Here is a 14,111-nt window from a genome sequence, read left to right on the forward strand (position 1 = left end):
CATGTGTACATGTGTAGACTTAAACACGTTTGATCTACTCCATTTAAACGTTTTAAAATAATGCTCTTAAGTTACAGAACAGGGTGGGTATTTGAAATCACCTTTTCTGACAAGCAATGTATGGTACCTTGTAATCCCGTTTTTTAGTTGCTATTTACTCATCTTTTTACTAATTTTCAGACATCTCACACTATTTTGTGAAGAGGTTGTTTGACCTCACACATTAACAAACTAATTATTTGTTACACTTACAGAAACTGTAGGGTTTAGAGGCCTTAACTCTTGTAGTTTTGTGGATCCTAGATATTATTTTAGTTGGATGTTTCTCCTGCAATAAGCATTTGCAATGTGCCTACTACACACCCATCAGTCATCTTCATTCTTGAAAGATGAATATTCAATTCTTGGCACTTATAGAAAGGCAGTCCTTTAAGAAAGGAGAATAATAATTCCAAGATACAAAACTATTAGTATTTTGAGGGAAAGTATCAACCAGCAGATACTTGTATCTAAGTAATTTTTACACATATATACATTACAAAAAATAAAGAATATTTAAATTAGATATTCTATGCAAATCAAAGACTCTCGATGCAACTGCAATTGCATTCCAAATAGGTAGCAGGTACTATTGTCTTCTTCTAGGATTAGGCCTCACTGGAAAGAGCTGGGTATGGTGGTGCACATCTGTAGTACTTGGGAGACTGAGGTAGGAGGGTGGCTTGAACTTGGGAGTTTAAGATCAGCTTGGGCAAGATAGCAGCAAGACCCCAGCTCAAAAAAAAAAAAAAAAGTTGCACAAGAAATGTGTAGTTGTCTTAGAACTAATTGTGGATGCCCTGGTGTCCTACCTCATTCGCCCCAGAGATCCCAAAGGGCCTGTCTTAAAAACAGAGGTTTGGGAGGCAGGGGAGAAAGAAAAACTATGTTCATTTGACACTTAAAGAACTGCCCCCTTGTATATAATTTGTATGCAAATCAGAGGAGTTTGTATGGGATGTGATTTTTTTTTTACTGATTGATCATTTTTCATTGTTATTTTTGTTTCATTAACTTATTTTTCTAACTATCACTTTCTATATCATTGAATATAAACTGACATAGATGAACTGAATGCTAATTATGTTACTTGCTGGTTAAAAATTTTATCCACAGTTTTATCAATAAACTCTATCTTCTTTTCTTTCTTCCTTTCTTGGTTCTTTCTTTTTACCTTTTTCCTTTCCTTTCTTTTCTTTTCTTTTCTTTTTTTTTTTTTTTAGGACCTGGGGATACCGAAAGTGGGCCATGTGAAGCGAATTCTGCAGGGAATTAAAGAGCTTGGAAGGAGCACTTCCCAGTCTGAGGTGTAATATTGGTGCTATTCCTTGGAAGAGAAGTAATTGCTACTCAATACAAAGTTCTTGGAAGCAATTGGCTGTTCTTGTAGTTTTCTGGATAGATAAGTAAGCACCACTGAAGCACCTCTGTGGCTTGATATTTTATTATGGGTGAAATTTTTGATTTGAGGTTTTAGAAAATATTTTTGTGCCAAAAATACATTCCATAAAGCCATTTTCTTATTGTGCAAACCTGATATGTTCAAATATGCTCATAGTTGGAAAAAAGTAGGAGGCATCCGAGATAACTGCATTGTCTAAAAGTGGAATTGCTACTTACTTACTTTCCTTAGATCTGGTCTGATAGAGGGTTCTTACTGTGCAATCATAAAGGTGTGTGACTAAAACTTCTTGGGTTTCATTGTTGGAGGAATTGGCTTCTTTCTTCAAATCATTGGTTAGGAGACGAAGATATACATTAAGTTGTGTTTTGAATGTTAGATTGGTATTACCATAGGTTCAAAGCATTCACTGGTCAAAGAATATGGTTAAACCAACCTATCAAATACTACAAATAATGCAGATCTTAATGCACGGAGTTCCTGCCTGAATTGTCTTTCTTTTTCTTGCATGTCATATTGTAACACTTTGGTAGCCTTAATCTCAGTTTTAGTGGAATTTGATTTATGACTACCCAAGTACCTTTTTGTTGGTTAAGGGACTGAACTTTTCTGTTCTATAACGTGGAATTTTATATAAATATTCTATACCTAAGATTTTGTGAACATGTGTCTGTGCCATAATCAACAAATGATATACATCTTATGCAAGCCAATTTTATTTTAACTTATCATACATAAACCATAGGTATGCACATTCAGAAAATTGTCTGGATATTTTTATAAACTTACATGCTGTTATCTAACAGAACTTATTACAACTTTCCAAAGCAAAATTTCCACATTTTGTTCCTGTTTTTTCATTTCATTTTAATAATCATCTAATATTTTGTTTGAATTTATAACAGACTGTTGACATCTAGGAATTCTGCAAGGTCTCAACTGAAATTTTTATACTGATTGGTCACCCAGACTCACCCACTAGTTACAGTGACTTCTGACATGAACTTCCCAACAGAAAAAATTTAAATTCTTAAGGGCTTTCTTCTTATTATTAATAATAATTATTATTATTATTTCACATAATTCTTCTAACCTATCAGGTTGATTTTCTTTCCCTTTTTCTAAACCACTATACATTAGAGTTGCTCATTAGAAGTCAACATTACAGTTATCAAATATTTGAAAGCCAAAGGCATACATATCAAGAAGCCACAAAAATATTCTTAAATAAACTTTCTTTAGCCATTATAATGCCAAGAAATTAATTATACTATTTTTAATGTTCTATGTAAGAAAAATAAACAGGGTACTGACCCAGTGTGACAGTTTTCATAAAGTAACCTGGGAGGTGCTCAATAGCTATACGTGCACACTAGTGTACATATACACATATTTGTGTATATACACCTACACACATATACATATTATATTGAGACATAGTATCATTGATATTTTCTAGACAATATTCCCCAGTGTTTTAAGAGAAATAGTAATCGAGGAATATTTAAAGTGAACTATTGACAGACATATATATTTACCTCAAAGGAACTTAATTATGTGATAGTTTGTTCTTATTTATAACTTGGGTATTTAACTGGTAGTAAAGTCACAAAATTTGGATATCTTAGAAATAAAAAAAAAATGGGAGGGCTGGGAACATAACTCAGTGGTAGAGCACTTACTTGCCTAGCATGTGTCAGGCTGCAGGCTCAATCCCCATCACTGCAAATAAATAAACCCAATGGGTTCCATGTCTGACTTTTTACCTAAGTTGTGGACAAATGGAAATTTTCCAAAGGGAATTTGTGTCAAGTAGTTTAAAGGGGTGGTTAAATTTTAATTTTATCCACTCCTGTGAAGCCGGGGGTCTCCTTTTCCAGTCTTCTTTGTAGTCCCCACCCTATATGTTGTCTCTGCTCCACGTGCTTCCTCCCTTTGAAACTAAAATACCAGGTGCCAGATCTCAGAACTCTCTTGAGACCCTGATCCTGGTCCAGGTCTCAAGAAAGGAGGGGTGAGAGGAACTCTAGTATTAAGACAGTGCTAATATAAAATATAAAAATCTTTATTGATTCCCTCTCAAAAAAAATGAATACCTCTTTGCTAATAGAAAAGATTTATAAGCTATTACATGTTCTGAATTTGAGTATGATGTAAAGGATTGAAATTTTTCTTGTTGTTTGACCATTTTGCTTAGGTAACATCTTTTAATTTCTTTAAAATCTCAGTTACTAGAATCTTTAACTAGAATTTTCCTGCAAATGGCTCTTGGATGAGGGAAATCTTTTAGAATGACAATTTGGATTTTTTAATTTTTTTGTTGTTAAATGATAGCTATTTTCCCTGTAAGGTCGGTCTGCTTGTCTGCATATGTCTGTGCAGGACTCAGATGACTTCACTGACACCTGTCACCAGCATGGCACCGTCAGAGCCTCCTGTCAGCATCACAGAGAAACCATCTTCTTATCCTAGTTGGGGTTTAAAAACCATCAAGTGGGAATTGCTTCTCCCTGGCATGGGATCACAGCCTGGGATCACAGCCTGAGGAGTGCAGATGGCTTCTCTGCTTAGATCCATGCACACGCTTACATTGAGAAGCTCACCCGTGCACTGATTGCAGCTGTAGCTGTCACTGCTCCTCCTCATAGGTTCTCCCACGCCTGGATAATTAGGGCGTAGGTGGGAGAATCACAGCCCAAATCTACTTTCCCTGACGAGGAAAATTGCTTTTCAAAAAGGAAAGGGACAGGGTCAGTCCTAAGTAAAATTCCAGACTTCTCAGTATTCCCCATTCATTGTCTCTCCACCTCCCTTTCTCAGTTTCTTTCCTACTTTCTGGCTTTGCGTTTTCCCATGCCTAACATAGTAATGGCTGCTCAAAGTCTCACTGCCTTCCCGCCATCCTTTGCCAGTCAGTTGCCCTGTGTAAAATGTTCTCTTTTCTCTCATCACCATAGGAGAGTTTTCTTCTCAATCCTTATTCTTAACCCTGTTCTAGATGGGGTCTCCCTACCTAATGGGTTTATTTGGGTAACTAAGGTGGAGCATAGGAGATTGGTTAAGCAGCACAGCTGAACTTTCTCCAGTCCCTCACTGTACTGTAAGCCAGTAGCAATCCATCTGCTTAGTTTCTTGCCCCTGTGGCGTGTTTGTTTATTCATGACAAGTCACAAGGGACATTTCAGAAGACTATGTACTGAGATAAGTAAAGATTACTGATCATTGTCCTTCAACTTGTACATTTTCATTTTCTCTTATCATTAGATTACCCTGTTGCCATAGTACATGCTTGAAGACACATAGCACACACATTAAATGAATCATTAGGCATGCAAAAAAAAAAAGGATCAAAATGATTACAAGTAAAACAAATGTGTCATTTATTCCCTCAAAGTAGGCGTGTCTTGCTAGATTTGGATCTGTGTTTCTTACACTAACTTATCTTGATTTTCACATGGCTAATAATTTCTTAAAATGGTGCCTGAAAATAATACATTTTTGGCCCCTAAATGCAAATTATTTAATTCTAAAATAAAATCTTTCCCAATGACTTATTGTCAGGAATCCTTCACTTAATAATTCACATAAAATTTAACAAAACATAACTGCCTAGAGATTCTTTTTGTGTGTGTGTCTTCGGTCATTACTTTTTTATTTTTTATTTGTTTTTTTTTTAGATATACATGACAGAATGTATAATAATATGTCAAAATACATCTACTGCCTAGAGATTCTTAACTAATTTTTTATAAATAATGATGGCACTATTTTAGACTCTATGGGTTATTTTTGACAGGAATACAAGTTATGACTTAGCAATTATAGGAGCTCCCTCCATACAATACTTCTAAAGTAAATAGTCTACTATATTCAGCTGGGCTAACACCATAGTTAACTTTCACATTGTTAGGTTTTGAGTCTTTTAATTAAACCATGAGAACGATACATCTTTCACCTTGATGCCATGGATCCTTCCCACCATCCCCACCTCAATGAACTAATTTTACATTTTTTCAGATGGAAGTTGGATAGACAAATGAATTTAGAGTTGGATAATACAAGTGGCAGTTTTAAAACATCAAGTTCTCCCCCAGGACAGAAAGAAGAAAGTGAGAAGTAGAAATTCCTCCAGTAGGAACCATTAGCTACTGGATTCACCCTCCCTGGTGGCTCCTACAACTTGGCTGCCACACTCCTCTCACTGCTCCACTCCAAGTGCCATGAGGCCTAGGTCTTGACTGTTGCCAAGGAGACATCCCATGACTGACTTTGTATAACAGTCTCCATGTCATATCAGTAATAGGGTGCCTCCCTAAGGAAGCAACCAAATCTTTAAAAAGGTGATGATTATTGGCTTCTACAATAAGCAAAGCCTAAATTTTATTATCTTTATTACTGTTTTCTCATTTTTCCAAGTTTTGTTCAGAGATATTTATATCAGAAGAAAAGAAGTACAGAGGTTTATCATTATAGAGAAGAGAGATTAAAGACAGCTGGACTGTACCTATTTGTATAATTCTGTCAATTTCAGGAAAAGAAGTTTAACAATAACTGGGACTGCATTAACTCAGTAACAATGTTTAAGATAAACTCCATATTATAGTATGTAAGTTAACAATTCCCTTTATGTAACTAAGTATTCTATTTACATTATTTATATACTCTCCTAATTTCTTATGCACTTCCAAGTTTTAGTTGGAAAAATAAAAACAAAACCACTACTTAAGACTTTTTAAAGCTACACATAAAATATTTCATTTTAGCAACAAGTTATTCACTGTTTAGGAATTTATAGTCTGGGTATTTCAGAGTAACTGCATTTCAAGAGTAAATTAACCAAATCTAACAGGACAGTTACTTTTAAAATTCATTAAAATAAAGGGGTTTTATACTCAGTTGATAATGCTATTAAAGTAGGATAATGCAGTTAGATATACAAGCTAACAGGGAAAAAGACTATATCTTGGGGCCCTTAATGTTTGATTGCACTATTGTTTTACACAACTTAGCCATATCTATTTCTATACTCTAAGTATTAAACTAATATGTAGCTAAAGATTGCTTGCAGTTCTGGTAACTGGTAACTAGTGCTGTGAAAGGTTTTGGTATTGTAACATTCCCAGTTTTGTGAGTTATATATTGTATATTGAAGATGACTAGTTAATTGGAGTAATATATTTATCTAGAGCTGGGAAAATATGGTAATTATTTTCAAATCTTTAATAAGTTGTATTAAACTTTTTCTTTCTCTTATGCAAGGTTAAAGTCTTACTTTTGGTTAACACGTCTATTTATACAACAGGTTCCTCCTTTTACTGGTGTTATTAATTTTCATACTAAAATGTTTCTTACCCTTTTATATCAAAATAATTATCGCTCTGGTTATTCAAATTGCCAGGGTGTATTTTAGTTTGCAGGACTTTTGGCAAACAAGATATTTAATAACAAACAAAAGCTCTGTATATTTTGTGGCTTTAAGGACAAAAATTTTACCTTTGAATTGTTGTATGCGAGACAATGCTGACAACAGCAACGTCAATCATAGGCAGTATTACTTATAACCATTGGAAGGTTTTCACAAGTTGTATAAGTCAGTTCATTTATTTATTATATTGTGAAATGTAATCTTTATACAAAATGCATATTCTAGCTCTTTTCCTTTTTACTGCTGTTGCCTAGAGTGTAATAGCTCTGTTAATGATTTACTTATATACTTGAAGTACTCATTTCTGTCAAACAGATGCCCAATTTTTTTCTTGTAAAAACTGATATTCTTCATCATAATAGATAATTGAACAGTAGGGACTTTTAAAAAATGATTTTCATGTCTAAAATAAGTATCAAAGGGCATAAAGCCAAAGGAAATGACCAATGTTAAGAATTTAATAGAGCCAAGGGATTCATTATGCTACAGTTTACCAATATATAACACGTCTTCATAACTTTTTTCCTGTGATGAATTTTCAGTATTTGTTATAAGAGATTATACTGCCAATACAACATTTAAATGAACATTGAGAATTTGAATTCCCCAAAGTATCACATACCTCTAGCAGTCAGGTCTTGGTATATATTTTTTAACATTTTTGCATTGGACTATGAGCTATTTTACAAATAGTAACCATGGATAATGGTTATTTGTTTCTGTCAAATATATAAATGAAATTTTAATTGAGTTTTGAATCATTTCTATTTAAACCTGTTCTCAATTACATTGTTTAAAAATCCAACTTTTAAAACACAATAGCACAACTCAACCCCACAGAATAAAATCACCTGTTTTCAAGGAAGTAAAAACAAGGGGAAAAGGAAAAAAAAAAAAATCGGTGTGAAGCCGTGTGGTATGCCAAAGAAATCACTTGAATAACCCCTAAATTCCACTGTTTCATTCTATTTTACAGTGGGCAAGGTAGATGAATTGTGATATATTTAAGAATTTATATTAGAAGATTAAGGAATTAGTTTATTATCATTTTTAAAGACAGGGTTTTATATTAATTTTACAGTTGCACAAGCAATTATCAAAAGTAGGAAAGTGAAAATATGTGAGAAACATTATATAGACATTTTAAGAGATGGGAAACTGCTGATAGTTTGACAAAGATTTGGGAATAGTTTGAATATAGTTATTTTTCAGCTTATAGAAATACAAAGCACATGCAAGATATATGGTATGGTGGGCATAATACCACAAAACAAAAAAATGGCACATTGACGATATCAGAGACTATATCTAGATTTTATCAAAATAGCTAGTGAATTCAGGGATCCCATTTTACTGGTGAAATTTAGAACTTTTAAGGAAGTAGTTAGGATGACTAATTGTTCAAGACATTTGATATAGTCCACACAAGTGTTTATTCCATGGGACAGATGTCTGTGCTTTTTCCACTTAGTGAGAGTCTCAGAGAAACTAGTCCAAAGGGCTTAGCTGTTTCCTAATAAAAGAACACTGGGTAAATGTGAATCAGACCTACACCATGCAGACCAGAGATTTTCATACAGTTGTTAAGCCCTAAAATTTGTTAGCAATGACTTTTCATTTAAAAGAGCAAAAAATCATTAAAAGTTATAATCTTTGTAAAGATCTACATTCTATAATTCTAGAGATGGGAATATTGTCAGTTTACCTGATTCCACAACTGACTTCGGCAGTGGCTCATCATGACCTTTTCTATAAGCTATATGTTTTGGTGCCTCTGTTTTCCCAATTAGAAATGCCACATGATATTGCCAATTATAAGTACTTGGTTAATTTTTCTGCTATAAAAGGAACCATGTTAAGTGTGAATCATACTTAAATTTGTCATTTCTTTTCTACTATTATTTATATCTAAAGAGAGACATATAGCATGAAAATTAAAAGTCAAATTTATACCATTTGGTGTGTCTTTTAAACGTGAAAGCAAAGGGCTGGCACATAGCTCAGTAGTAGAGCACTTACCTGGCATACTTGAGTCCTGGATTCTGTCCCCAGTACTGCAAAAAATTTAAGGGAAAATGAAGTTAAATTAGTACCATCTGTGGGTTATAGGCATTTTCATCTGTATGCTACAGGGTCATATTCATTTTAGGATAAGCTAACAACTCACTTCTAAAATCTTTAAAAATTTTGAGTAATTTCATTTTTTCTATACTTTCCCCAAACAACTATTTTATAGAGGTAAATATATATTTCTTTTTAAAATTAAGGTCTTCCTATCTTTAATTCTCTAAGGAGAAAATTATCTTTAAACTAGTTGTTTAAAAAAATGAAATATGTCTCTTTACCTAGGTTTTTCCCTGTGATGTTACTTCCTCAAGGGTAAGCCCATTCTGAAGGGTGCCTTTGATCTATAGCACAGGTCACTAAGTGCATTTTCAGACTGTGGAATAGTATTCTCTCATGCAGCACACCTCCTAAACTTCCCATAGAGAAACTAAGCCAGAGGTCGTCTTAATTGTTGCCATAATTGAAATCTGGGCACAATTAAGGAAAATAAATGAAAAATTCAAATAACTTGGTTAAAGTAATTATATAAGGATAAGTGAATGCTGACTTTATTTTTGCATGACATTTGAATTCAGTCACTATCTGATTCTTAACGTGAAGCTTTCTTTGCTAAATCTGGTATATTATTATATTTATTGTAGCACAATGTTTATTATAGCACAGTGTTTATTATAGCACAATATGGTAACTTGAAGCTCCTGTAGCAATCCCCTCCCCTAGAAATGTGGAATTATAAGAGGCTATATGCTGTATGACATAAAAGAAAAGACCTAATTGGAATTTGTCGACATGATATTTTGATCTGTCTTAATGATACAACTTAATTTTCATGAAAACAGATCTCTAAATGATTATTCCAGAATGATTTGTTGACTGGAAAAAATTATTTCCCTGGAATTTGCTTTACTTCAATGACCTGATATACAGATGACCTTAGTATAATTGAAATTAATTCTAATTCATTTTAATTAGAACCTGCCCTGTTTGCAGATTTCAGTTGTGTAGCAGTGTTTTAATAGAAATAATGATGAGAATGGAAGCTATGAACTTAAATAGTTCTTTTGTTTCCTTTCTTCCTTTTACTTGAAAAGCATTGAAAGATGACACAGTTTTTATGACAACATTTTGTAGATATGTTCTTCTACCAAGAAACTCATAAACTAAAATATGGAACAAAACAAATGCATAATTTAATCTTGGTTTTGGATTGGGCAAGTAAAAGCATTTTATATATCATATTTTTTCATTATTTTGGCAATTGAATATTTCATTTTGACCATCTCAAAAGCTGAATTGGCATTCTATTCTGTTGCTAATTAGTTGTAGTAAAGTGATAATTCTGTTGCCTTATTTTAGGCCTTCATCAATACAAGCCTTATCATTTTTCTTTCCTGTGCTTTACAACAACCAGTTTTCCTATTTTACTCTCTCCCACCAGAGTAGAAGACTTGAATTTGCTTTTTCATTTCTTTGCTAAAAATTCTTAAGTACCCTTTTCTTTATAGGATATCAGCCCAACTCTTTAGCAGGACAGATAAGATACTCTGTGACTGTTCTTCTCCCCACACTTTTAGCATCCTCCACTACCGTCCCTCTATTGACTTTGTAATCCAGACATTTGGAAATATTCACAATTTAGTGCCTTGGAATAATCCCATGCCATAGATCAATTTATTCAAGACTCAGTTCATATCTTCTGTGAAGCCCTACCTGATGTCTCCAGGCATGTATTTATTTCATCCATGGCCAATAGTATTTTGAAAGTTTTTATGTTAAAAACATTTATATTTCAATTAGAAATACACAACACACACACACACACACCCATGCCTGCCTCTCCCCCCTGAATTTTTCTCTTTGTAGTTACAATGTCTGCTAGCACATAATTGAACTCTGAGAAATGTTTTTAGATGAAGGAAATATAAAATCCAAATATCTCTATATGTTTGTACTTTTATAAATAAAACATCAGAACTCCCCGAAAAGACACAAGGTGAATACATTTATGAGTGTGCATGCATTCTGGACAAACCAAAAGGAGATGAACAGGCAAAAAGGGTGGTTTTATGAAGGGTAGCTATTTGAGGATTGTACATCAGGAAGATCTACCAAATATGAAAATTCATTTCTAAAGTAAGGCTATGGTTTATCACACAATTGCCAAATTCTTGTTTGTGATTCATAAATATCTCCTAAAGATTATCTCATACAGACATTAGGTATACATGATCTTCATAAACACATACATTGATTACCTACACACAAAAGAGACTTGAGAAGGAATTAAAAAAAAAGCAATGAAGGTGAAATGTCTTAATATATTTAACGAGGAAGATTTGTGTGATTTCAGATAGTTAATGATGACTGTAATATCAATGTAAAGTAGGTTTGTGTCTGTCATCACCCTTGGTAGAATCTAAAGACTAAAACCATTAAATATGGGCCTGTTTTTCTTTTGTGACTTTTATAAAGCTTTTCTATCATGTCCCAAAATAATGATGAGTTAATCTAAATAAATACTAGTCAAAATTTATTTAATTAAATGTGATTTTCCTTCACTCATTTGATAGACGTTTTTCTGCCTCCTGTATTCTTGGCACTCATTTAGATGTTAAGGATACAACTAAAATGAGACATGGCTTCTGTCCAATAGATTAGTTCAAGTTTGTTTTCACAATTATTTTTCTTGAGTCTGTTTAAGATATTCAGAGGACATTCTTTTTTAAACCAAACGTTGCCCAGTTTATTTCAGAGATGTATGCTTCAACTGACCAAATTGTTTGTCATAAAGAAGTAATCTCATTTTTATGCCCGTAATTAACAAAAATTTAGACGTTGATGGACTGTGGTGAGCCGTTTCTGTGAACTGTGGCCGCCATTACAAGATGGCGCTGATAAGCGCCGTGGCCTGTGATAAACAACTCCTTGTTTTGGGAGAGTTGGCACGTAGCTGTAAAACACCCTATGAGAAAGGTCCAGGTGGCAGTTGTGCATTGGGGCTTGATGTGCTTTATCAAGGCTGGGGCGCTCGGGTGAAGAGTAGTGGTAGAGTAGAAGTAGAAGTAGAAAGAAGTGGTAGAAGTAGAAGTGGTAGCAGCAGCAGTAGCAGTAGTAGTAGTAGTAATAGTAGTAGTAGGAGAAGCTTCCAGAGACACATAATTAAAGGCCTGAATAAACTGCTGAAAGAAGAATCCTGTGTCGTGTCCTCCTTGCTGGCGAGGGGTCGCGGCAATGGACCTTTATTTTATTCATTTATTTATGTGCAGTGTTGAGAATCAAACCCAGTGCCTCACACATGCTAGGCAAGTGCTCTACCACTGAAACAAAACCCCAGCCCTATGCCTATGATTTCTGTATTTTCATGTCAGCCACAAGTAATTTTGACCATCTGAATCAATTATGTGTTTCATCAGTTCTGTAGAATGGCAGGTGCTAAATGTGATCCAAGTGACTAAAATATTTGTAGAACATGAGTTGAACTTTAGTTCATTTTTGGAAGGCATGTGTTAGTGACACACACAACAACATGTCTAAGAGGCATACATTGTAAAACCCCAGGAGAAAAACAGTAAACGCTTTTCCATAGACATTAAAGGATTCATTTGAAGTTGTGATTTAATGTTTTCACCTCAGTTGTTTTTAGTGGGGAGTAGAGAATAATAATATTTAACAGGTTAATGTACTTATCTAAGCATATAGTAAATGTGCCACTAGTATGTGTGTGTGCCACAAAGCTCTGATAGAAATGAAACAAAACAAAAATATTTGAGTTATAAAACAATATCTTTGAATATTTATTGAAGGTTAAGCTATCAGGTTCCTTTAGAGAAGAAAGAAACTGTATTTTTACTGTCAGGAAGTATGGAAAAAACCTTACTTGTATGTGTATTCACATTTTGATAGGTATATTTTAAGTCACTGTTTCTAATCAATATAAAATATCAGCTATTTTTTATGTCCCCTAGCAAAAGAAAATCCTTAATTCAATAAATTTACTCTTTGGTTTTCTAAAACATTTATAAAAGAAAGAGGCTCAGGAGGCTGGACACTTTGCCCTTCTGTTAAGCACATTCATTTCACCTTTCAATAAATAGAATGAAATTATTTGCCTCTAATTTATCATCAGGTCGAAAACCTAACAGTAGAGTTCCTTCTATTCCTTATATTGCAAAAGTTAGTTTTAATTTAGCCTTACCATATTATTTCTTGGTAAACATTTACTACATTTTTGTAGTCTGTTTTAAAACTAAGTACTTATATCTGAAAGATTCAGGTAATGTCTATTTATTACACAGTGGGCTCTGTTTGCTACAGAAAAGAGTGAAACTTTTAACTGCTTAGCACACTTGCCAGTGAAATATACCTGACAGAGCAGAGGTTATAACTTTGGCTCTTATTACTTTTCATAATGATAAGAAAACGTGAGTTTTGTTTGTTTACATGCTGTTTATAATGGCATAATTTTTAAAATATATTCAACAATTGAGATATTTATTGCATACTATTTTAAAGATGTTTTATGTGTTTTCACCTTTGGAATATATTGTTACATTTCCTTGTACAGATAATTTGGGTGGCTTTGTTAATGTAGCTAGTAATTTTTATGACTACTAAGTGACCAGTTTTTGGTGCCTTTTATTGTGGGATGCATGATTATGTATTTATTGTATGGAAGTCACTGATGTGTTTATTTTTGTACTTTGCTGAGAGTAATGGTTGATCCTGATGTACATGATGATGAGAAATGTCTTTCCCAAAGGGCACTACCTTGAGATTGTTCTTCTCAATAAAAGAATGCATTTGAAGAAGGTGTGAGTTTTATTTTATTCATAGAGGGAAATATTTTTAAATTTTTTATCTTGTAGATTCATATGCAGTTGTAAGAAGTAATATACAGTGATTCTTTGTACCATTTGCCCATTTTCCCCCAGTGGTGACATCTTGGAAAAGATCAGTACAGTGTATAATACCAAACCCAGAATGGTATTGACATTGATAAGGTCAAGATGCTGAACAGTTGTATCACCATAAGGACTCACAACCCATGTTGCTTCTTTTTTTTTTTTTTTAACCCAGCAGGTACCTTACCACTGACCTATCTATATTCTCAGCCCTTTTTATATTTTTATTTGAGAAGGGTCTTGCTGAGTTGCCAACGCTGCCTCCAACCTGGGATCC

General features: G+C 33.7%; 1 protein-coding gene across 3 annotated transcripts in view; it reads left to right on the forward strand.

The window, feature by feature from the left end:
* Nucleotides 1-13,741, forward strand: part of Dgkh (diacylglycerol kinase eta) — a 185,474-nt gene extending 171,733 nt beyond the window's left edge. For all 3 annotated transcript variants that reach the window (XM_078015867.1, XM_078015868.1, XM_013364905.4), the window contains one exon: nucleotides 1,263-13,741. In XM_078015867.1, the coding sequence (XP_077871993.1) occupies nucleotides 1,263-1,352 (90 nt within the window). In that variant the 3' untranslated portion in view covers nucleotides 1,353-13,741. The remainder of the gene's footprint in view (nucleotides 1-1,262) is intronic.
* The last annotated feature ends 370 nt before the right edge of the window (nucleotides 13,742-14,111 follow it).

Source organism: Ictidomys tridecemlineatus, chromosome 6 (assembly GCF_052094955.1).
Source record: "Ictidomys tridecemlineatus isolate mIctTri1 chromosome 6, mIctTri1.hap1, whole genome shotgun sequence".
In the NCBI taxonomy this organism is placed as follows: domain Eukaryota; kingdom Metazoa; phylum Chordata; class Mammalia; order Rodentia; family Sciuridae; genus Ictidomys; species Ictidomys tridecemlineatus.